The sequence below is a fragment of the Anomalospiza imberbis genome, chromosome 6 (assembly GCF_031753505.1).
Source record: "Anomalospiza imberbis isolate Cuckoo-Finch-1a 21T00152 chromosome 6, ASM3175350v1, whole genome shotgun sequence".
NCBI classification, from domain to species: Eukaryota; Metazoa; Chordata; class Aves; order Passeriformes; family Viduidae; genus Anomalospiza; species Anomalospiza imberbis.
Window position 1 is genome coordinate 52,284,545 of NC_089686.1, and position 24,210 is coordinate 52,308,754.

Here is a 24,210-nt window from a genome sequence, read left to right on the forward strand (position 1 = left end):
GAGCCATTTTTGTTCATTGTGGGTAGGAGAAACAGTGAAATGAGGTTGTGAAGAGATGTGGTTCATTGGCATGGTAGCAGCTGCATGTTTGTGCAAACCCCACCTGGGTGAGGAGGTCTGTGCATGTTTCTGTTAGGGAGGCCCCAGCACCTTTTCCTCTGAAAAGGTGATGCAGATGTTTGTACGTCCTTCGTCCTGATCTTTTTCCTTCCCTTTTGTTCTTCTCTGAAGTTCTTTTCTTTTAAATTTTCTGCAGCGACCCACATCTTGATAGGAACACTTTGCCTAAGAAGGGACTCAGGTATTGGTGTTTCCACATGGTTTAACGTCTTCTGTGGTGGCTTTGGAGTTTGCTTTGTGTTTCTGTTGTGGCTGGTGGTGATGGTCTCAGTTTGCAAGAGGTGGCAACAATACTCTTCCTTTTTGCTTCCTTTTTGCTTGCTTTCTTTCTTGCTTTCTTTCAGTCCTCAAAGAAGGCCATTGACAACTGTGTTTTTTTCATCCAGTGGCCTCACTGCTTGAGCAAGAACTGTGGCTTTTGCTGGCTTAATTGCTGGGAAGCATCTCGAAGCATCCCTGGGCTTGATTAAAAACTAATAATGTTGCTGTTTCTGTGGCTGTTACATGGAATGACCTGAAATAATTTTTTTTATCTTGGGAACCTTGGTGTTGTTATATAAATGGAAAAGATTTAAAGGATCACACGAAACCTTTCAGGATGAAATTGGACATATTAATGTTTTAAAAATTGCATCAGAATACCTTAATCTATAGTTTATAATCTACAATCTATATAAACTATACCTTATTCTCTACTCTCATAGAAAATAACAAAAAAATCATCAAATGAACTTTCAGCTGTTATCTTCTCACATTTTGTACATCTGTAAGGTAGTGATTTTTATAACATACTTTTTTTCCATTGATATAAGCAATTCTAGCCAGAATTACTATTGGCTATGTTAATTAAATGCTTTACATGTTAGAGAATTTACAGAAGGTATCTTTGACAAATTAGGAAATTCAGCTTCTGAATTGCTTAATGCAGCATCTGGGATCACTGCCTTGAAACTGCAGCTGTGATTTTTTTCTGTGCTGTGCATCTTGTTCTTCATAGCAGCCTTGTCCCATGAAGCTGAGTACTAAAAGCCTTTCTTAAAATGGCAATTTGTTTTAATGTTTCTATGGTCCTCAACTATGTCTCTAATAAATACTCTTTTCTAAGACCAAAACATTTGAGTGCTGAAGAGGTAGGTATTAATGCTGACAATAAAAATAAATCTGTAGTGTGTTAAGGTAACATGACTGTTTAAAGCCCCTTTCCAAATAAACTGATTTATATACGAAGTTTAAGAAATGCAGATTGTCAGGGGCTGCTGCTGAAGTGTTGGCATAAGCAGAAGAATGAATGTATTTTTTGAAAGCAGATTGACTTTTTAAATTATTGCAGTGTTCCCATTGATTTAAAATAGCCTTAATAAGTGATGTCTTACTGTAGGGCATTTATTTGAAAGGAATCAAATTAATTAAATAGATAATATCAGCAAATAATAGGCTCTAAGTTTTTGGAAGGAGAGCTAGTAACTCATAAATATTTGTCCAAAGGCAATGGCACAGCCAAGACAGACACTGAATTCTATCGCAGACGAGTATTCCCATGGTGCTCTGGCTGTTGGTACCTGTACCCCATCACGTAGCTCACATAACACCTGTCCTGACATACCTATTTTTCACACACAGACACAATAAATTAAACTTAAGCTGAAGCCAGGGGGTGTTTTGCCACTGATATTGGCATAGACCATGTTTCTGCTATTTTCATTGCCTTGAGAAAAGCTAAATATAGTCTCCTTCATGATGTTTTAATGCTGTTAGTTTTGAACTAAATGGGATATACCTCCACAGGCCTTATGTAGATGTCTCTGGAATATGAAATATTGGGTCACAGCTTGTTGAAAAAAATCCTGCTAATGGCTTTGTTGACTTGAATTTGGTTATAATATCACAAAAAGTCAGCTAAGATTATTGATGTACCAAAATATTTAAATAATGTTAGAATTTTGGCATAACTTAGGGTAAGGTTTTCCAAGTTACAGTTTTATTTTTAAATCATATGATGTAGCACACACTACATTTTATCCTACAGTGCTACACAGCACAACTTCTGCCTGTAACTTTTGGTTCACTCTGGTTTGGTTACACCTGAAGCCATAGGAAAGAAGTTTGTGGTTTGTTTTTTTTCCCCCAAACAGAGGTGAAATGAATTAGGAACATGTTGGAAGAGCTTGGAGTAGCTCCTTAATTCAGAATTCTATTTGATTTAGATTATTTAGTCCTTTAATTTCATATGAGAATTCTTCCATTTTTCTTTCTTTCTCTCTCTCTCTCTCTCTCTCAGCCCAAGCCTTGTGACATACCATGGTTGATTTTCATGGTTATTTTTTGTTGGTTTTATTTTTTAATAAAAAAGTTAAATATATCAAAGTATGGTGAAAAAACCTGTTTGTCTTTTCAGGTATACTTCATCCTCCCAGCTCCGCAGTCAAGAGGATGCAAAGGAATGGCTCCGGTCCCATTCAGCAGGAGGATTGCAGGATACTGCTGCCAGTTCTCCATTTTCATCTGGATCCAGCATAACATCACCCTCTGGAACTAGATTTAACTTCTTGCAGCTTGGTGAATAATTATCTGTTTGAATAATCACAGCAATGCATTGTGTGTCCTGAAAACAGCATGTTGCACAAGATAATTTTCTTTCAGCAGCTCCAAGGCCTACATTGAACCTGAGAAAGCACTCTCATTGAGATGTGTGTGATAAATTAGCATTATTATCTCCTATGCCCAAAGGTGCCATTCTTGCAGTAACTTTGAAACTGCTTCTCTGGGAGTAATCAGATTCCTTAATATAAATTGTGAGCTCTGTAAAATGTTCAGTAGAGCTGTCAGTTGATATCACACATTGGGGTGCTTAGAGGACATAAGATGTTGCCTGCAGATGTTGCAACATGTATAATTCTCTAAAATCCAAGTGTTTTACCTACTGTGTGTGCCAGTCTCATGAGTTTGGTATTTTATCTTTGTCTTTTTCAAGTGGCTTGTTGGAAAATTGCAGAAAGCTCAATCAAGCAATATGTAAAAGGGGAGTTTCAAGTCAGAAAAACTGCCATTCCTTCACTTAATTTCTTTGATAAACATATTTAAAATGAAGGAAACAATAAATGCTGTTTGGCAGGATCCATGAAGCATTGCAGGTTTTAGTTGACTGTATCAGCAGTTGAAATAACCTGATTTAAAGTGCTAGTGGTGCTCATCTCTATTGGGCTGGTTAAATATGACTTCGTTGCTTTGCAGTTTCTTCAGGTTTGTAAATTTCATCTTGAAGTGACATTTGGAAAGAAAATGCCTGTTTGTTTATGACTTTCAAATGCCCCTCCATAATAATTAATATTATTATTTAAAATAAATATATTGCTTATGATAACTTCTATCTAATAACTAATTTATATATAATAATTATGTGCAAAGTAGTTAAGCTTGCACTTGTGAACTTCTTGTGTGAATTTGGAGCAGATTGCACAGTCACTTATTTTTAGTGTAGTTTTGACTTGCAGTAATGACATTCTAGAGCCTTTCCTTGAGTGTTATGGAAAGAAACACATTCAATAAGTGGCTTTAAATAAACTGACACATAGCAAAATTTCAGCTGAATATACACACAGCGTGGCTACATTTCCATCAGCTAGCAAACTGTCTGGAAAGTTCATGAAATTAAAAAAAAAATAACCAAAAAGTGTTGTCATAGGCCCAGAAACTTTATGTATAGTATTGGGGATTATTTCTATTAGCTTCAAAAACTCTTTGGCTACAAACTGCAATGAACACCAAAAAAAAAAAAAAAAAAAAAAAAGAAGTATTTCCTATGTTCTTAAGATGAGAGCTTAAAGATATTGGAGTAAAGAGAGGTTACTGGATTTAATTTAAGAGCAAATGATGATATGAAAGTCAAGCATCTGTGAACTGAGTTATCCTGTCTTCTACAATAGTCTGTATCAGTTGATGGTCTATATAGAAACAGGCACTGACAGCATACCAAGAGGAACCTGCCCGGGTGAACAATTATTTTATTCTCTTTTTTTACTCACAAATGAATTAATTCTTAGTAAATAGCAGGCAAAATTTTAGGACAAAAGTTCTTTTGAGATATGTGAGATTACAGTACTTTTGTACTCTAAACACTGGCTGATAGAATATTGGCTTTTAAGGCAAAATTAGTATTTTACAGTTCTCAGGACATCATAGTGCAAAGAAAGTTCTGAACTGTACAGGTATTAGGAAACAAAAGCTCTTCATATTTCTGACTAAAATACATAGAAAAATGTCAAAAATGTCATTTTCTTAGAACTTGAAGGCTTTGAAGAAGCTAAGTCCTGCTCTATATAGACAAAATATTACAATTTTTATGGAAGAACAGTTCCAAATTAAATGAGGAATTAATTAATATGAGGAATGAGGAATTACTATTCATTAAAATGAGGAATTAATATTCATTCATTAACTATTTCATTAACTAATGAATTTATTCATTCATTCACTAATTCATTAATTAGTTAATGACGCAATAATTTTCTTTCATTCTCCCATGCCTGGGAGGTGTTAGTGAGGTGACTGAGCTTGTTTGTTGAATTAAGGACACATGGACATTACGGACACACGGACAGTGTTTAAAATGATGTTATTTTATTTGAGTTTTCACATTCACTAGCCTAGTTTTCATACCCCTTACTTGAAAACCAATGAAGCCTGGAGAAGGTGATATCAAAAATTTGTGTCTTAAAGTAGGATGGGGGAGGGGGGAAAGAACCTTTGCTGGTGGAGGATCACCAAAGGAGAACAGGAAAGCCCGCATTCATGGCAGTAAGGGTGTGTTTGTTGCTGGCTTTGCAGCGAGCCCCACGAGCGCAGTGCAGATGAGCCTGTCCAACCCCAGCATGCTGCGCACGCACAGCCTGTCCAACGCCGACGGGCCCTACGACCCCTACAGCGACACACGCCTCCGCAACAGCTCCATGTCCCTGGACGAGAAGAGCCGCACCATGAGCCGCTCCGCCTCCTTCCGCGACGGCTTCGAGGAGGGTCAGTACGGTCCTCTGAGGCTGGGGGTGCTCAAAGGTGCTGGTTTTCGGCTTCTTTTTCTGCCTCTGCCAAGGTCGGGATTGATTGCTAGAGATAGTGTTTCGTGTCCAGACTCAGGTGTTTATTATTTCTTATCTGTGTTACAAGTCGTGAGTTCTACAGCATTCTACCAACAAGCTACAAAATGGCTAACTATCTTTCTATACAAGATCTTTTAAGGCTAAACTATCCAAATAAGAAATGACACCTAAATTATTTTCACTTTTAATCCAATAACTAATCACTCAAAGTCCGCAATGTGGACTTTTCTGTCCAATTACAAAATACCACCCAAACCCATGAAGAAGAAGGAAGAAGAAGGTAAAGAAGGTCCAACCTCATTGTTATGTGATTCTGTAGGTTGGACTTGATGATCTTAGAGGTCTCTTCCAACCTCATTATTCTGTGATTCTATGACCAGCCTCCACCCTAAAATCGCCATCTTACTTTATATATATATATATTACTATATTCTGAAACACCAAACTCTAAGTTTTCCACCCTATGATATTACACACTTCTAATCAACTACACACCTGTAATCCCAGTGCTATCAATCAATTTTGGAAGCCTTTTCCATGGCCTCAGGTCAAATACAGTGCTCTCCTAGGAGTCAGAGTCTGTCAGCACAGAAAGTCTAAAATTCTCAGTATCCAGAACTCCAACACAAAGGGTGGCCTTTGCTTGGGAACTGAGCATTTCTCCGTTCAAACACAGCTCTCTCAGTGTGGAGCTCTCCATGTTAGCTAAAACTGTAGTCCTAGTGGTGGTTGTTCTGATTGTAGAATCAGAGTGCTGGAAGAGACCCATGAGGACCATCAAATCCAACTCCTGGCCCTGCCCAAAGCACCCCAACAATCACCCCATGTGCCCGAGAGCATTGTCCAAACACACCTTAAACTCTGCCAGCCTTGCTGCTGTGACCACTTCCTTGGGAAGCCTGTTCCAGTGCCCAGTCACCCCCTGGGTGAAGAGCCTTTTCCCCGATATCCAACCTGAACCTCCTCTGACACAAATTCAGGACATTCCCTCACATACTGTCACTGGTCACCAAAGAGAATGATGATGTTTATTCAGTGATTGTGTTGGTCAGACACAGGAAATAAGTGTTGTACGTAGACCTTGACAGTTCAAAAATGGCTTAAACATATCCTGTGCTTCATTTTTAGTGCTCTCAGAATGACTAATTCATGCTTAGAGTCAGCACATCAGTGTTTCTTCAATAGGGGTATTCTGAACTTGCACCTCCACAGTTCTGCTTATAGTATAGATAAGTGATATCAGTTGTACTGTTTCTATCCCAGTAATACTTCCAGTATTTAAATTGTACTCAAATAGCCTTTGCTTTTCATTTGTGCTGAATGTCCTGGCTTGGTACAACAGATATTCCAAAGGGAATTGAGTAGTTCTTTGAAACATCTAGGCTTGTCTTTTTAGTGCTTCATCATCTTTTCAAATATGTAACCACACCTGATAAAAAGAACCCATGTAAATATAATAAGAAAAAAGCATTTACCTATAAATGAATATTTAGTTCAGTTGCTGCTGATCAGGCACCCTTGTGGCTGTAGCAGGAGTGGCTGTGAGCACACATGAAAATCCTCAAGCACTGCACTTTGCAAAGTCAAGCATGAAAATCCTCATGCATGCTGCATTTCCCTGTGAAATGGTATCATCCTCCTGAAAGACCCCTATAGCTGTGACTGTTAGAAGGATCCTTACTTCCTCTTTGTACCCCATTGGCCCAGAGCCAGATAACCCAGACCTCCCAGACCCTAGATAAAAAACTCCATCGCCATTGTCCGTCCTATTTTTCCTCCTTCTCCCCAGAGAATAAACACCTGGAAACTGAGCCTCTGCGAATATCTCGCCTGGTTTCTGAAGCTTCTTATGCCTGCAGCTGCCCCAAGGCTGGGCTAGCTTAGCAGTTCAGGGGGGCTGACAGGGGGGGAAGCGTCACATGCACACATGAAAATCCTCAGGCATTGCACGTTGAAAGGTCAAGCATGGAGTGGTTCATAGGAAACATTTTCAATGTTAATTCTTTGATTCTTAAATCTCCTTTCTGGCAAGGGTTGGGAGGAGCTTCATTGTACTTCACAGGCCACACAAGCCTTTGATGGCTCTTTCCTCTGCTTCTGAAGACTTGCACTTACTCAGCACTTACAGTTAATACCAGTGCCCCATCCCCATGGTTATTCCTCCCCAAGAACTAGGCATGCATGGGAGCCACACTTCAGTGCTTGGAGAGGCCTTTGGGAACTACAAAGTACCTTCCTGGAGATTCTGGTTATCACATCATGGTTTTTTTTGCCATTGGAGAAGGTAGAAAATATGTATTGGATATGTCTCTGGAAAGATTAATTAATTAATTGGTTATTGAATTTAGTCAGTCATTTAGTCAGAATTCAGTACATTTTATTGTATTTTAGAGGGTTGTGGCTAAGGATTTTTATTAGGGGTTGAAAATTATTAGAATAATGCTGTAGGGCTAAAAGCTGGGTCATTGCAGGAATTAACCTTTGTTTGCTCTCAGAAAGCTGAATGATCATGAACAGTCAAAGACTGCCACATGCTCAGTCAGTCAGTATAATCTGGGAAGGAATCTGAGTCACTGTATCTGTGTTACGTTTCAGTGATTTACCAGAAGAGCTACTGCAGCAAAATTTATTTGGGTTTTATTGAAGACATCCTCCAAAAATTTGTAGCCTTTTAACCATGCTCAAGATTGCAGCAAGTCCATTTTGGCACATTGGAGGTTAAACTCTCTCTTGTAGTTCAGAAATTCTTGTCCAGCAGAAGCCTGGTTTGGATAAGCATGTAATAAGTATTGCATGTTTGAAGACAACCCATTAAAAAAAAAGAAGAAAAGGAAAATTTGAAAAGAGTTAGGTGAAATGTTCTATTAAGTGCTTTTTATTCATTTAAAAAAAAGTAATAAACATGAAGTCAGTGAAATATCCACTAAATTATGGACTTGAAAGTGGTTGGAAAATACCACTTTCATATCTGAGGAAGGAATTTGACCCTACAGGGGACATGCTGAAGTTCCCTTTCAGATTTTCCTCAATTTTTCACACCTAAAAGGATAATAATATTTTACCAGATGGATTGAATGTTTAGGTGTAGTCTCTCTATTTTTCTCTTCAGGAGAAAGGTCTGCCATCACTTCCCTGGCTGTAGAGAAGGCAGGAGTTACCTGCTTACTAGCTCCTGCTTATTTCTCAGGGAGTCACAAGGTCTAAGTGGTTAAGTGTTTCTGAATATATCAGAGGTTTGCCGTCACCTTGAGAGAATAGATTTAAAAGTATTATAGAAATTTAAATTTGTGGTTAATGAACAAATTAATTTTATACAATCATCCAGTGTCAATGAAGCATAAATCCAGGTCTTAAAGCTTACCAACCTACTTCTTAATTATTTCCTAGCACATAATATTACAAGGCATTTGTTTCTCATTAACTTCAAAGCAGGGCCAGGATTTATTCTTTAAAGCCTTTTTTTCTCTTGTCTCTGGGTGTGAAGTACAGTCATGTTCTCTCACTGCACAGCATGTAGGTGGGGAGGTTGGTCAGCCTTGCAGTACATAACTCTTGTGACAGACTGGGCTCAGGGCTGTGGAGGTGCCAGCAGGAGCAGCCTCCAAACTCGCCAGAATTTCACGGGGGAAAAATGCAGCATAAAAATTGAGTGGTCTGTTGGGAAGGATGAAAATTTGACAAGAAAGTTTAACAGATCTGTATGCTTGGCAGAAAGATCTTTGAATGTAGAATCTGAAGAAGGAATAGAAATGAAAGCAAGTTTTGATATATAAGACAAAAATTGCTGATCTGGTCTTACTGGATAACTAAAAAGGCAAAGGATATGTTAGTTAGAAGGAGTTTTTATGGCTTAGAGTAGAGGATAAACCCAGCTCAAACAAGATGTTATTACCAAGCAGAAAGATACCACAGACAAACAAGACTGCTGATGTTGCTAGTAGAAAAAAGGTCTCAGAATTTTCCACTGCAAGAAAACTGAAAAACAACTTTTAGCTTAAACTGTAACGTACTAACTTTTAGTGATTGGGGAATAGTAACAGGAATATGGTAATTATAATAGTTATGATAGGCTATAGGTAAAAGTTAAGGTATAGATTGGTTCTTTTGTATTAAGATGCTCAGCAAAGAAAAGTACATAATGCATCGTAACCAAAATTAAAGGGTCTTCAGGCTTGTCTGCAGCTGAGCTGACAGCTGTAGGCACAGGCTCTGTCGCCCACGACCCTGGACTGCTGTAATGCCTTGGATACAATAAACTGCATTTTGAAGAGCTGCCTGGAATCCTACATCCCTCACTATGGCTCTTACAGTGGTCTCTTGGCTCTCCAGTTTCCCCACTCTTCCAGCCAACAGTCTTCCCCAGGAGCTGGGCTCCACCCTGATACTTCAGCCTCCAAGAGGATAAAAAGTTAAATCCGTTATCATTGGAATAGAATTTATTATTCCTTTTTGTACTACTGACTGCAATACCAGTTTTTCTTTCTGCTCTCTGGGCAGATGGTCATGGCTAGAGCCTTTCTTTTCTAGCATTAAAAATGATACATGCTTGCCTGTGCATTTACAGTGCTTTAAATTAATAGGTCCAGACCAATTTGGGTTTGTAGGCTGCATGTAGATGCATGCTGGCTGCAAGAAACAGGAATTGCATCAAGAGCATAACTGCCTTCATGCTGCAAATTAAATAGCCTTCGAGTAGCCATCTGCAGATGCTTTAAAAAGAAATTGTACAAGTATATTAACTCCTTAGTTGTCCTTGAAATGAGAAATATGAAATTATGTACATGTTCAAATCCTGCACATGAGTCACCATTCATGGAGGAATTGAAGAGGTGTGTAGATGTGGCACTTGGAGATGTGGTTTACTGATGGCCTTGGCAGTGCTGGCTTAATGGTTGGACTGGATGATCTTAGAGATCTTTTCCAACCTAAATAAATCTGTGATTCTATGTGATGGTGGTGTTTCATAACGCAGGAGTAGGATTCCCAGTTATATGTTCTTTCTCTTTTTTTTCTTATTTTGTGTCTTCTCTCCTGTATTAAAGTCCCAATGTGATCTTCAAAATTCCAGCTGATGCTAACTCCTTGTTGTGTCTGACCAAGTCCATGGTAAAGTTTCTGTTTCCTCTCTGGCCAGTTGGTAGGGCTCTTTTGTGGTTACATTTCTATTAGGAAAAAAATTCAACAAGGAAGAACATAGGGAGGCAGACCAGAAAATAATATTATATTACCTGTGTGAGTCCATTTGTGGCCTTGTGCAGTATTGCCTTACTTTGGGCTTTCCATCTTGAAAATCTTAAGGGGATAATTCAAGTAAAGAAAAGTGAGAAGAAGATCTTAAGAACTGAACATCTGTGATACAAAGTTAAAATAGAGATCTTCAACTTGGAAAGTGATGGCTGAAGGGATGTGTATTGACTTTTTGTTATGAAGAGATTGGTCATCCATTCCTTCTCTTAGCACAGTGGCATGGAGGCACTCAAGGAACTTACTGACTGATTCAGCAGCAGGTCTAAAACAACTGCAAAGAATTACATTTCTGAACACAAGAGAATTTTTCATTACAGACAAAATGTGTCAGTGGATTCAGTAGCAGTTAAGTAGTTAATGGCAGACAGGTCACAGCAGCCAAAATAATGGTCTGACTGCAGTTTCCACCCCTGGAATTTCCATCTCTGCTGATTCCCAAAAGGTGCAAAGATGTACCTGTGGAATAATCACTGTGTATCTATCTCCTCTTTTCATTCTTTTCAGTATAAGTGGACTGTGGTTACAGCCAGGGCTGGAGCACACCATTAGACAGAGCCTGGCTCTGACTCACACCATTTATTTTTAATGTTCTTAGTGCAGGATAGTCCTTAATGTTTAACTAGAAAAATCATTTTAATTGAAAATATGATTACCCAGAGAAAGCAAATGGGTGAGAGGTTGTTTTTTTTTTTTTTATTTTCTTGTGGGTTTTCTAAATTGTCTTAAATTCTTTCAGAAGCCAGCTTAGACCTTGTTTACTTCTCTTTCCAGTATTGCCTTAGGATATAATGTCAGTGGGAAAGCAGAACCCATTTATTACAAATGTAGAATTGCAATAGGTAATTAAAGCAAAATGGCAGCTTTTCTAAACTTTTTTTTCTTTTTCTTGCTGGAGGATTAAAAGAAAGAAAAAGTGATTTCATGCTATTTCATATGATTTGTGTTCAGTTACCTAAATTTTGGATGAAAGTTTCAGTTCAGTACTATTTGTTTCTAAAAAAAAATAAAGGAAAATTAATTTTGCATGTTTCAGTAGCAGAAAGAATAGCTTCAGGTACTTTTTTCAATAGAGTAATAAAGAATGAAATTATGCTATATTTAAATCCTGATGCCTGAGTGATGGTGACAACCTTGAGAATCACAGAATAGTTAGGGTTGGAAGGAACCTCTGAAGATCATCTAAGTCATCAGTGTATATGTATGTCCTTTATTGAATTTAAATGCAAAAATTGTTTGAAACTAAACCTTTTTGAGGAAGTTTTGTAGCTATGTTTTCACTGTTAATTTTTTATGAGAGAACCAACTCTGCCTTGTTAAAAAAATGTCCTTGCTTTAAAGAAAGACTAAGAAACCCTGCAGGGAAAGGGAATGTTGGGCTCATTGATGCACCTATGCAGCTCACTTAAGTCAGCAGAAGGAAGAAACAGCTGCATTTAGAGGACAATTCACAGCCCCAAAATTAGGCAATGTTTTTTTATCTTGGGTCCTCCACATCTTCTCTTGGAGCATCTGGTTACACAATGGAGCTGGATATTGGGGTTTTCTCAGGGCATTCCCATCTTGGTCTGCTGCTTTGAAAAAAAAACAAAACTCAATCTCACCCAAAACTGAGGATTAAATACTTAGATTTAATTTTGTAATCCTTTCTGCATTTCTTGGTTTTTTTTTTTAATCTTGAGTAAGTCCTTTTGCAAGAATTTTAATATAAACTATCCAGAGAAATATTTATCTCTGGACAGACCTTAATCAAAACTTTTGTAAACTATCTTGGCCACACCTAATTTTTCCCAAAAAACAAGTATAATGAGAATTTTAAAACAGCTTTACTAAATCCAGGGTTATGGATTGTATCAGCTGGCAATGCATGCTTCAAACCATTCATTATTGGTACAAAAATATAATTTAGTTTATGATGGATGATGAAATTTGTGAAAGTATTTCTTCAGCAAATTGGTGGTTGACAGTGGATGATTTATAATGATTCCACCCTGTGGTTAGTGCACTTAAATTCATTGTGTTTATTTTCTTTCCTTTAGTGCATGGTTCTTCTCTCTCTTTGGTGTCCAGTACCTCATCTATTTATTCTACAGTGAGTATAATGAAATGAAATGTTTATTTATTCATCAAAATTATTGAATTGGCTGGTCTTGCTGTGCTAGCTTTGCCATTCAAGGAGCAGGAAAAAAGCAGTTTTCATTTGACTGTGTTCTGAATGCTAGCTAGGACAGGAATGTTTATGTTCTTGAAGATGCCTGTGGATATTTAGCACATTAAACACATACTTCAATGGCCTAAAAGCAGCCATCGATTTTTTGAGTCAGTATGTTATGCTGTGCTAAGTAGGTTTTGCTACAAAGCACCTCTGTAGATATGAGGAGATTTGAACTTTGTTACTTATAGCATCCCAAAATTTGCTGAATAAAGTAATCTCATCCTTATATTAATGATTTACTACTAAAGATGTTTAAGTTCACTTTGCAATGCACAAATATTAATAATTCTTAAAAAAAGGCAATTTAGTCACTGTGCCAGTAACATTTTCTCCACAAGTATGTATTCATTTTGGTTATCTGATCCTAAAATAAGTCTTACTGGAGTTTGAAAATAGCAGGGGAGCACTCAGAGCTTCAGATTCCTGTGCTTGCTGCGTGAGTGGCCCCAGTAGTGTGTTTGGATGGGTGTAATTTTCCTGGTGGCTTGGTTGTGGGTATGTTTTCTTAGAAACAGTAGAGTGTGTGACTTCCTATCCCATATTTCTCCTTAGCTGATAACTGTGGTTAGAAACAAGCCATAGTAGCCACAATTCTATCATGCTGACCACAGTGGATGGTCAGTACATCCACTTGGCATCCTCACAACTGGCTGTGTGTCCGCACTTTTTCATTGCCACAGTGCCTAGACAGCACCCAAGTGGGAGGAATTTAATTTTTTTTTTTTTTCACATCACTTTGGAATGCAAAAATGTGACCTCCTTCCCATGGAGAGCTGATCATGGGATGAAGGGAATTGCCCAGGATTAGCCAAGTTCTGTGGCAGTCCTGGTTCTTCAGAGCCTCGTGCAGTCCCTTATGGACAGAGCCAGGACTTCTTCACACTTCCGTGACTGAGATCAGAGGTGCACCTCAGCAGGCTGAGGTGGAGCCCAAATTCCTTCCTGCAGAAGGAAGTACCTCCAGCAGCCTATTTTCTTTTTCCTTGAGAGTCAATAAATTAGGAGATTAAATTAGACTGAATATGGATGTGGGAATCCAAAATAGGGAATTCACATTAGAGTTCTTGAAATACAAAAAGATAATTTGCATAAATTTGTCAGGCTGGTTATGTTGTAATATCCTCACATACTTCCTTTTATTTTACAGCCTGAAGAGAAGTGCCAGTCAGAGGTAAGAGCACATCCTCTTTGACAAGCATAAATGACACTTTGCATTGTGGTTCTTGCTGTTTTGTTTCTCCTTGTTATGATGCACTAAAGCGCTCTCTTAAAACCCACAGATTCGCAAGCTGCGGAGAGAATTGGATGCATCCCAAGAAAAAGTGTCAGCTCTGACAACTCAGCTGACTGCTAATGTGAGTCCAAGTCTGAGAGCAAACATTAACCTGGAATGCATTTAATGCCACAATTACCACCCAGGTTTTTTAAGTGACAAAAAGATTTCATGTGTATAACGTTCAGTTCATATTGCTGATGGGTTTAAAGAAATAACTGCATGCATGTGTGGGATATGTCCAAAAATAGCATCCTGTGCCCTACTAAATTATCTTACATCTTTCTTTAAAAACTGAGTTATAATATTAATTGGCTTTGTACCTGTGTAAACCATCTTAAGGTCCTGAGAAGATCATTGAGGACAGAGTCTTTTTTTATAAACAATGTCTTGCTTTGATATTTGGGTGGGATGAGATACAGATAAAGATTATAACTGGTAGGAATAAAAGTTAATAGAAACTTGGAGTGAAATGCAGTATGTTTTTCTGTTGCATAAAGATGTGGGTTAATGGCATGATGAATTGTATTGGGCTTAAGGGGCTCTGGAAACTGATTTAAAGTTAAGCCTGCAGAACTGAGATACCTGACTTTTTGTCAGTGTAGACAGTACTTCTGCTTGTTCCTTTCAGGAATTTGAGGGATAAGTAATTTAAGACACTCAGGGAAAAAAAAAACAACTCGGAATCCCGGAGGTGTTGAGGCAATACTGTATGACCCTGAGCAAGTTTATTTGTGTTTTGTGTTGCAGTCACAGATAGCAGGAATCTGCAACACAGAAGCTTGCAAGGAAAATAAGCAGTTCTAGAGAAAATAAGCTGGAGATGAATAGTCAGCAGATCAGATCATACTGGCATCCTGGTTTATGGGAATGAATAAACATTAGAACATGTGCTGCTTGAAGGGGACTTCCCTGTCCATCAGCTATTGGAATTGGGGGAGTGCAAAGCTTGGGACAGGAAAGGACAAGTTTCACCTGAGCAGTATCACAGGAAAGGTTGAAGGGGAAATCTGTGCTGTCCACTCTAGGCATCACAGTGCTTCATCCAGCTTGAAAATGGGCCCAGAAAACCAAGAACACAGTTATAACAGAGAAATCAAATAAAAGGGCTTTGGCTGCATGAAACCACTTAGTCACTGTCCCAAGAGGAAAAGAAAACAGTTTCAACATCTTTCAAAAGTTAAATCTTATATTTGCCTTTCAAATACAAAGGGGATGGATACAGGAGTTGGTTTTCCCCCAGAAGCTTCTTTTACTTGTGAGAAAGCAGGACCAGATTCTCTTGCATAGGTTTTTAATGATGTTGTTAAATAACCCAGCTTGTGTCCTTCAAACAAAGAACTTGTCAGCTGAGCAGCTCATTTGGCTCTGCGTTGGCTTTATTGCATTCTCCTTCCCACAGTTCAGGGTCACTGGGCTGGTGCTCAGCACAGGCTGCTCACTGCTTGGCCCAGCTGCTCTTCATCTACCCAAGAATTTCTGTGTGATTACTACTATTCTCTTTGTGGAGAACAGTTTTTAGTGTACACTGCTGTATGTTTTTGTTTGGATTGGTGTAATTTGGGTTTTTGTGGGTTTTTCTTGTGGGCTTTTCTCAAAAAAAAGGCCCAAAAAAACCAACATAGCACATAATTTATTATTTTGATAATATTCCATTTTTGCTTAGTTCACTTTGCTAACATTTTGCAGTGTTTTATTAATGCTATTTAAACTTATTAGACTTGAGCCTGCCCCTGATCTGTCCATAAATTGGCAACAGAGATGTTGCTATAACTGTCCCAGTATTAAATTTCAGTCTTTAGCCACCTCTTTCCAGAAAACATCCCTTTTCCATGTAAAAGGCAAGGTCTGTTCCCAAAAAGATTGAGATTAATAAATGTTGTTAGTTAAGACACTTGGACATTGCCTTTAGACATGATTCCTTTAATAAATGGCAATTAAAACTTCGACAATTCAAATTAATCTCTTTATTTTACAATTTTTTTCCTGAATTTCCTTACATAGACTCTGCAGTTGTTGATGCGTCTCAAGCCATCAAGGGCATGAATTTAAAAACATTTTGCTCCAGCTATAGAAAATGAAGATACATTTTTTTCCATAGCTCACTGAATGATTTTGAGATAGGAATAATTGCAAGATCCAGTTTTGAAAGAGCAACTGGTTTTTAAGGCTCAGGTCAAAGCATTAAGGTTTTGTATCTGGTACTAATCCATGCAGTCCTGCTTGCCCATTTATTTTTTGCTTTTGGAAAGTACTGGTGAGGATCCCTGAATATCAGCTTTGTTGTTCCCTGTTCATCCTCCCCAACAGAAGCTGTGCACTCTGTGTTTTTAAAATAAATATTTAGATTTTCCTACATGTGTAGTGTTAGGTTTTGAATTACTTTTTGCCATTTTCTCACAGTCTCAGCTCTGCTTATTTTCATAAGGGCTGATAGGAATGAGAGCTGCACATCCCCAAGTTATTGTACTGCTCATGTTTGTTTTCATTGTGAATGTGAGAACAGTTATTTAGGATAAGTCAACTGTGTGCTGCTGCTGAATGAGTCTGGAATAGCTCTGTGAAAGGTTTTGGTATTCTGTATTTTTTAGGTGAGAAAATATCTTTTTCTGCTTGGAAAGATTTTACTGTTTAATTTGTCATTGTGCATATAGAATTATTTTTAATAGATAAATAAAGCTATTTTTAAATGGTTAGTGTAGATTATTATGGCTAATGAGACAAATACATATTGAAATGCACCTGTGATCAGTTATGTGTGCACATGAATACCTATAAAACAGTGCCATGTCATGGCTCTAGAAATACAGTTTCTTACATTCTTTTCCATCTTCCCAATCTACTTTTCCTTCCTTTTGCTTCTCAGTCATTTTCAATTTCAAGCTGATGTCTTTAATGTAATAGATATGTAATGGACACTGTGTTCTCCATGCTTCTTGGGAGAAGAATGTCAAATTTTTTCCCAGGAAGCACATTTTTTTCTTTCCTTGGGAAAAGAAAAGAGGGTAATTGGCCAAGCAGCAGGAATTTTGGATGATATGCAGCAAGTTGACCTTGGCTGGAAGCGAGGTGCACTCAAATATTGGAGAGTTAGATGTAGGTGCATCATCTGGCAAAGCATCTGTTCTCCTGGTGGGATAAGCACAGTGAGAACCTCCACCCCTTTGACTGCCAACATCTTTTTGCCTTAATTATCCACAAAGAAAATAGTGATTTAGTTGGAGGGAAATTTGTACCTGACTCTTCTCTATACAAAAACTTGATTTATGTTTTATTGTTGGCAAGCATTTCCATAATGTGTGCTCTACTCATTTGACCTTTTCTAAGCAGCATTGTTTTCTCTGCACCATTTACACAACAAACAATGCCATGCACTGGGTGGACTGATTAAATACCTGCAGAAATACTCCTTTTTGGGGGAAGAGAACTGACTCCTCCTTTGTGGTTTGATTTGAGGCTCACCTGGTGGCAGCGTTTGAGCAGAGCCTGGGGAACATGACGATCCGATTGCAGAGCCTGACCATGACAGCAGAACAAAAGGCAAGCTTCAAAAGGATTTGGAAAACTTCATTTCTGTTTCCAGCATTGTTGCCTGTGCTTCCTCTGTAGTTGTGTGGGGGGAAAAGTCACAAACATAAGTCAATTTGACTTAGCTCCCTCAGTTGTGGTGACAGAGTAAAATGTAAAAAATAATTTGTATAAAACAGTAATTTTCTGCACTGGGATTTTGTGGCAACTGATCAGGTTATTCCTATCAATTGTTGCTTTGGACACAAGTCTTCAGTATTGCATGTTTCTGTAATATATTTCATCCCAATGCATCCATACGTGGGCATGTTTGAAAGAAACACCAAGGAGAATACTTACAAGACTGGCAGCATTGTGTTTTTGAACAGTATGCTTGAATAGACATTATTTCTGCATTACAGAATACATGCATTTTTTGGTATCATAATACCCAAGCTGTTTTGCAGCCTGTTGAGGGTGTGCTTCCCCTGGTATCCCAAACCTCATTTTCACCTCCTTGTGCATATATATTCCATAAATTCACTATGAACTACCAAAACTTAGATGGAAAATCAGCTTCTTTGGTGTTCTTCTCCCATCTACTATCATATGTTTTTTTCCCTTATTCAAGGACTCGGAACTGAACGAGTTAAGGAAGACAATTGAACTCCTGAAGAAACAAAATGCTGCTGCTCAGGCTGCCATCAATGGAGTCATCAACACACCTGAGCTCAACTGCAAAGGTGAGAGACAAGCACCACACACAGAGACTCCAGGGCTCTCCAATGAGACCTCAGTCCTCTGGGAAATAGCTGATGTGACCATCAGAGTTACCCAGAGACCAGAGTATCCCACTAATTTACACTGTGATAAATTGCTGAAGGAAAAGTTTGAAGCATCTCAGATTTTAATCTCGTCACGAGAAACAAGGATTTGAACTACTCAATCCATCCATTGGGATACGTGATTGTCAGAGTGGTGGTTTCCCAAAATGTTTCTTCAGGAATGGATGATTAATGCCATTCATCAAATTTCCTCCATAATTTTGACACTGCCTCCATTCATACCCAGGTCCTGGAGCTGCTCAGCCCACGGACCTGCGGATCCGGAGGCAGCACTCCTCGGACAGTGTCTCCAGCATTAACAGTGCCACCAGCCACTCCAGTGTGGGTAGCAACATCGAGAGTGACTCCAAGAAAAAGAAGAGGAAGAACTGGGTGAGTATGTTTTAGCAGACTGTGTAAGGTTTTTGTGAAATTGTCAGGACATGCATGGTGAAATCCACCCGTCTGCTCCTTCCTGCCTTGTGTAGCAGGTCAGCATAAGGACTATGCACTGCTTAAATCCTGGGTAAACTCTCCTGTGAAGGCTTAATTGAGTTGTAAGTGATGTATATCCTTGTGTTGACTCTGCATAGGATTGAATTTTAGCTTGACAGCTAAAAGGCCAGTCTTAAATTAGAAATAGCTGTCAAAGATCAGTTCTGGCTAATAGGGTGACTAGTCCCTTAAGGAAATATGGCATCTGTTATTAAAGTAAAACAAACCCACAAGAGAAGATCATTCTTGTGGGTCTTCTTTTGTTTTTCTCTTGTAGGGCTTTCTTATAAGTAAACATATTAAACATTTTAAGAACTCTTTGTCCAGCATGAACTTGGACTGCTAAGAATAATATTTAAAAATACTGATCTTTAAAAATTTTTCATGACATACATCTCTTTTGGAAGTTTTTGCATTACTTACCTGTCCTTTCCCATTTTTCCCTCTTTGCTCATCATGTACTATGTACAAGGTACCCTGTACTGGAGGAAAGGTACATTATCTTCAACTCCATTTTCGATTAGACCATAACTGCCTTAGTGACCTAGTTTGATTGTAGTTTGGACTGAAGTCCCGGGATCCTTTATTGTAGTCAGTAAAACAATCCACCCCTTTCTTCCCACTGAATTTAAATCTCCCTGGATCTCTTGGGTGTACAGATAAATCTGTAGAGATGCAAAATGTGGTTAGAGCTGGTAAAAGCTTCATTTGTATTTGCACAGTATTCTCTCAGAAATGTTGATGAAACTCCTGAACTGTAAGGAAGAGCTTCCTGAACAAGTTCTTATTTATATTTCTCTCTTATCTCAGAGTTTTCATTTTGGTATCTTTTGGTATTGCCAGCTGCTTCACAAAAGAAGCATTTCCACTCTGCTCCTTAAAAATTGGTAGAATGGAAACAGCATCTTGTCCAAATCCTTCTTGTACTGTACATTAGTATATAGACAAAGTAAATTACTGTAACTTTTAAATTTCTAGCAACCCTAAGTTTGTGACACAAATTTTTTGTAGTCATTAAGCCTTGGTTAAGATAAACACTTTCAAAAATTCTTGTTTAGCTTCTATTCTTTGTTATTGTTACCTAGTGGATATAGTCCTACATCAGTCTATATTTCTCGTTCATCATATAACTATTTTTGAAGAAGATTAAGGGAACATTTTCTTATTATAAAGTTCAATAAATAAAGTTTTCATGAAGTAGAAGAAACAGGACAGTATTTTTATGTTGTTATTAAAAATGAGTACATCATTGCTCTGAAGTGAAAATTGGAAATTAAAACACTACAGAGAAGAATATGTGACTTGAATCAGATTCACTCATTCTTTATTCCACCAGTGCTGAGTAAGTTCTCAGCCAAGGTCTTTGTGTTCTGTGTAAAAGCAATGCAGATGTCCATTCAGAGCTGAAACATCAGAGTTTCAACATTTCTCATTGTAGGAGTCTTTGTGTAGCTTAAAAAACTGTTTTTAGCTCATATTAAGCCAGCCTGTGTACAGTATGTAATTTGCAATGGCATTAGAAGGTGTACATGGAGTATCCTGAGTGGGCGGGGAGCCATGAGGATCTTCAGGTCCAGACCTTGATTCCATGGGGGTTTAACTTTTATAGCTCCCTAAAAGTGAAACTATATATCTAAGAACATTGCCCAAATGCTTCTTGAACACTACCTGTAAAATTGTAACTTTGGGGTCACAGCAGTTTAATGACTTGAATATTTATTCTTGTTTGGAAAATGGCAGTCATATTACTGAAGGTTACTTTAGTTGCAGGTAGGTAGAGTTGCAGTCTTCTCACATGGTGAAATACCTGTTCCTGCAAGGAAAAATACATTATTTACTTGGCTCTTAGCCAAAGCATTCTGCCTGAGCTAAGGAGAAAATGTAATTTAAATAGTTAAGAGAGTTTGGATCTGGTGTCTTCCTCAGATAATGCAAAAAAAATGGCAGTATGTGGTTTGAGACACCTGGTTTTGGAAAATACAGGGTTCTGGTTTTAAAGTAACTGTTTGTCTTTGTTAATCATTCGTCGTGTTTGTCTCAGAAATCCAAAACTTCCCTTATCAGTGGCTTAATCTGTTAAAACATGTCTTTTTTCCTTCCACCACTTCCTTTTGCTTGCACTTCTTCTGGCAGGTCAATGAGGTAAGGAGGACCTACTTTAAACTCGGAGGTACAAAGCTAACCCCCCATTGACACCACTAACCCTTCCAGCACCATTAACCTGGGCTGGGCCCTGTGCCAGCACAGCTGCAAACTGTCACCATGCCGCTGTAAAGCTTGTTGCACTGAACAGAGTTTGCTGTCAAATAGCTCTTAAAAAAATAGGAAGCATCTATAGCCACTCCTATTGACCTTATTAATCTGATAAAATAGTTAAGGGGAAAAAAGCTTTTTTATTTTTCACCCATGTTACTGTGTATGTGAATATGGCTGGAGTATTTGCATGTTGAGAGTTCTTACTCTGTGGCTTTTTTTGCCTGGTTTAACTTTTAACGATGTGATCTTTTTTTTTTTTTTTTCAGTTACGCAGCTCCTTCAAGCAAGCTTTTGGGAAAAAGAAATCTCCCAAGTCAGCATCTTCTCATTCAGACATTGAGGAGATGACTGATTCTTCCTTACCTTCCTCACCAAAGCTACCACACCACAACACCACTGTTTCAATACCACTGCTGAGAGCTTCCCATTCCAATTCCCTGTAAGTGATTTTTGTAATTTTTAGACAGAAAATGTCATGGAAGGCATTTTGCTGCATTGGTAGAGGAAAGGCAGAGGACAGAAATGCTGAATTCGAGGACAGAAATGCTGAATTCATGTATTCAGAAATTTAAAGATGCATGAGCTGACTCCCAACCCAGTACCTTTCCATTAGTGTCCAGAAAGCCAAAAATCATTGCGTCAGTACTAAAGTGTATTTCATTGAGTTGCTCTCTCAGCAGAATACACTGAGTATCAAGAATATTTATAATCAGGATGACCCTGAAGTGACAAATTAATTGAATCTCTTGCTGTTAATTAAACAAATCGGGTCAAATCTGGGATTTTGTTTCTCTTGTCTAAACACAGCACATATTGTATTAATCTGCCATGATAAGTTCCCAATTCTATTGACAAATTCAGATAAAGGAAAGGAAATCAAACACTGTGGCTTAGTGATACAAATGAACTCATCTAACTGCTTGTGCCTAGTAGATGGAAATGATCCACTCCTCTTTCCTTCTGTAGCTCCCCAGCCACCTCTGCCTGGTCCTTTCCATGGCCACCTGTGAAATAAAGTTTAACAATTCCCTTGCCATGCTGTTTTGAGTATGAGCTCACATTTTAGAATGTACATGGAAAATTTAGTAAAACAGCTTTTATGTTTATTCCATCAGTAGCTTTGTCACTTGAACAGGATAAATAAATACAGAAAGTTGTAACAGGCAGTATTGTGAAACCTGTATTTAGCAGACAGCCTCCTGACCTTGGGAGGTCATGCAGAGCTTCCAGCCTGATTTCAGAACAAATGCATTGGAGTAGTTCCCCTCCACTTGTTTTCACATGAAGAGGTGAAAACAATAGCAATAGTTTCCAGCTGTATAACAGTGATGAAATGTCAGTAGCAGAAGATAATCCCCCATGATTTTTGTTTCAAAGCTTCTTCTGTCTCTTGAGCCTAACTCAGTGTGTTTCAAGTGACTACAGCAAGTTGTGCTTTACAACTCTCAGGCCAGAAAATTGTCAAACGATTATCCCATCTGTCATCAGCCAAAATGCTGTGTGGGTACATCTCACTTTACTATGGAAGCCAAAAGGATAAACATGAACAAAGAGTAAATATGTGAACTGAGGGAAGGATAGAGCACAAGCAAAACTGCTGTGTTTTGGCAAATTGGCTTTTTGGTGGGGAAAACCCGTGAAACTGATTTAAGGAAAGACATGTTAGGTAAAATCTCCCTTAAATTGCGCAGCTGTGTGGTTGATCTTTATACAGATACAGTTACAAATGTGCTGAAATGTTGTTACTCACTCAGATTTTTTTTTTTTTTTTTTTTGTGGGTGGAGGGAAAAAAATGCCACTGAAATTTTTTTCAGCGTAAGTTCTTTGAGCAGGAATTTATCATGCTTGAATAGGTGTAGAGTTCCAAAGCCCTTCAGAGCAGTGCAGGGAAACCCAGCTGTGCACACCTGGTGAGCTTTAAATCTGTCTGTGAACTCATCAATCTCCAACCAACTGCTGTTAAATGCCTGCACCCCCTTAATTTATTTAGATTTTGGCTTTAGAAGTTTTCCTTTATAGCAACTACCATAAAAATAAATGAAGACTATCCAATAGTAGGTGATTTCAGAGAATTCTGTTTCAGATGCTGATTAAAAGAAAATAACCCTCAGACATCTTTGTTTCATTGGACTCTAAAATTTCCATGGCCTGTTTAATATCTGATTTATGGCATCACTAATTCAATAAACCAAAACTGCTACCTGCTTCAAGCAGAATAAAAAGAATAATTCCTCTTCTGCTAATAAATCCTGGAGAAGCAGCAGGAGGAGAGGAACAAGTGTGTGTTTGTCGGTGTCCTGCAGTATTTCGGAGTGCACAGACAGCGAGGCTGAGACGGTGCTGCAGCTGCGCAATGAGCTGCGGGACAAGGAGATGAAGCTGACGGACATCCGCCTGGAGGCCCTCAGCTCTGCCCACCAGCTGGACCAGCTGCGCGAGGCCATGAACAGGATGCAGGTGAGGAACAGCTGCCCCACATCCTGCAGCCTGTGCTGGTGTGGCCAGCCACCCCCACAGGACAGATCTGAGTGCTTGCTAAAGGCTGTGTTTTAACCTTCACTAGAAGTCAGCTTGAACACCTGACTTCGCTGCCCTCAGCTGCAGCTGTTTCCACCCCAAGACAGGATTTTGGGGACAGCATTTTGTTGGCTGTCAGAATGTTTCCATGCTCTCTGCCTTAAAGTAGTTGCATTTCAGTGTAGGTGAAGTATCACATGCTTAGGTATTTTAGGATACTTTGAAAAGTTTCTTAGAAGGGACATTTTAATAATTAAAATCCTTAATTAATATGTGATGGAAACAGCATTTCTGCTAAACTACCATTTATTCTTAAGTTTCTTATGTTGCTATCTCATAATCATGTTTTCACTGTGCCTTCTAATGTCTGACTTGTCTTTTCAAGAGTGAGATTGAAAAGTTAAAAGCAGAGAATGATCGGCTGAAATCTGAAAACCACGGCAGCTGTAGCAGGGCTCAGTCTCAGGTTTCCATCTCCTACTCTCCCAGACACTCAGTGGGTCTCTCTCAACACAGCCTGAACCTCACGGAGTCAACCAGTCTCGGTGAGTTTAATGAGAAGGGTGGTGGGGCAGGTTTTATCCTGTACTTGGAAGGCTTGGGTTTGTTAGCCATAGAAAAATGAAAGCATGAGGATTATTACCAGCTGAGGTGTGGAAATATGT

The 24,210-nt window shown here is 38.6% G+C and overlaps 1 protein-coding gene across 6 annotated transcripts in view; it reads left to right on the forward strand.

Moving 5' to 3' along the window:
• NAV2 (neuron navigator 2) overlaps positions 1-24,210 on the forward strand; it is a 405,891-nt gene that overhangs the window by 368,858 nt on the left and 12,823 nt on the right. For 4 of the 6 annotated variants that reach the window (XM_068194174.1, XM_068194170.1, XM_068194169.1 and 1 more), the window contains 12 exons: positions 257-301; positions 2,516-2,676; positions 4,945-5,133; positions 12,497-12,549; positions 13,820-13,843; positions 13,953-14,027; positions 17,402-17,485; positions 18,084-18,195; positions 18,524-18,669; positions 21,294-21,466; positions 23,332-23,485; positions 23,931-24,090. In XM_068194174.1, the coding sequence (XP_068050275.1) occupies positions 257-301; positions 2,516-2,676; positions 4,945-5,133; positions 12,497-12,549; positions 13,820-13,843; positions 13,953-14,027; positions 17,402-17,485; positions 18,084-18,195; positions 18,524-18,669; positions 21,294-21,466; positions 23,332-23,485; positions 23,931-24,090 (1,376 nt within the window). The remainder of the gene's footprint in view (positions 1-256; positions 302-2,515; positions 2,677-4,944; positions 5,134-12,496; positions 12,550-13,819; positions 13,844-13,952; positions 14,028-17,401; positions 17,486-18,083; positions 18,196-18,523; positions 18,670-21,293; positions 21,467-23,331; positions 23,486-23,930; positions 24,091-24,210) is intronic. The other 2 variants (XM_068194171.1, XM_068194173.1) reach the window with 1 other exon arrangement.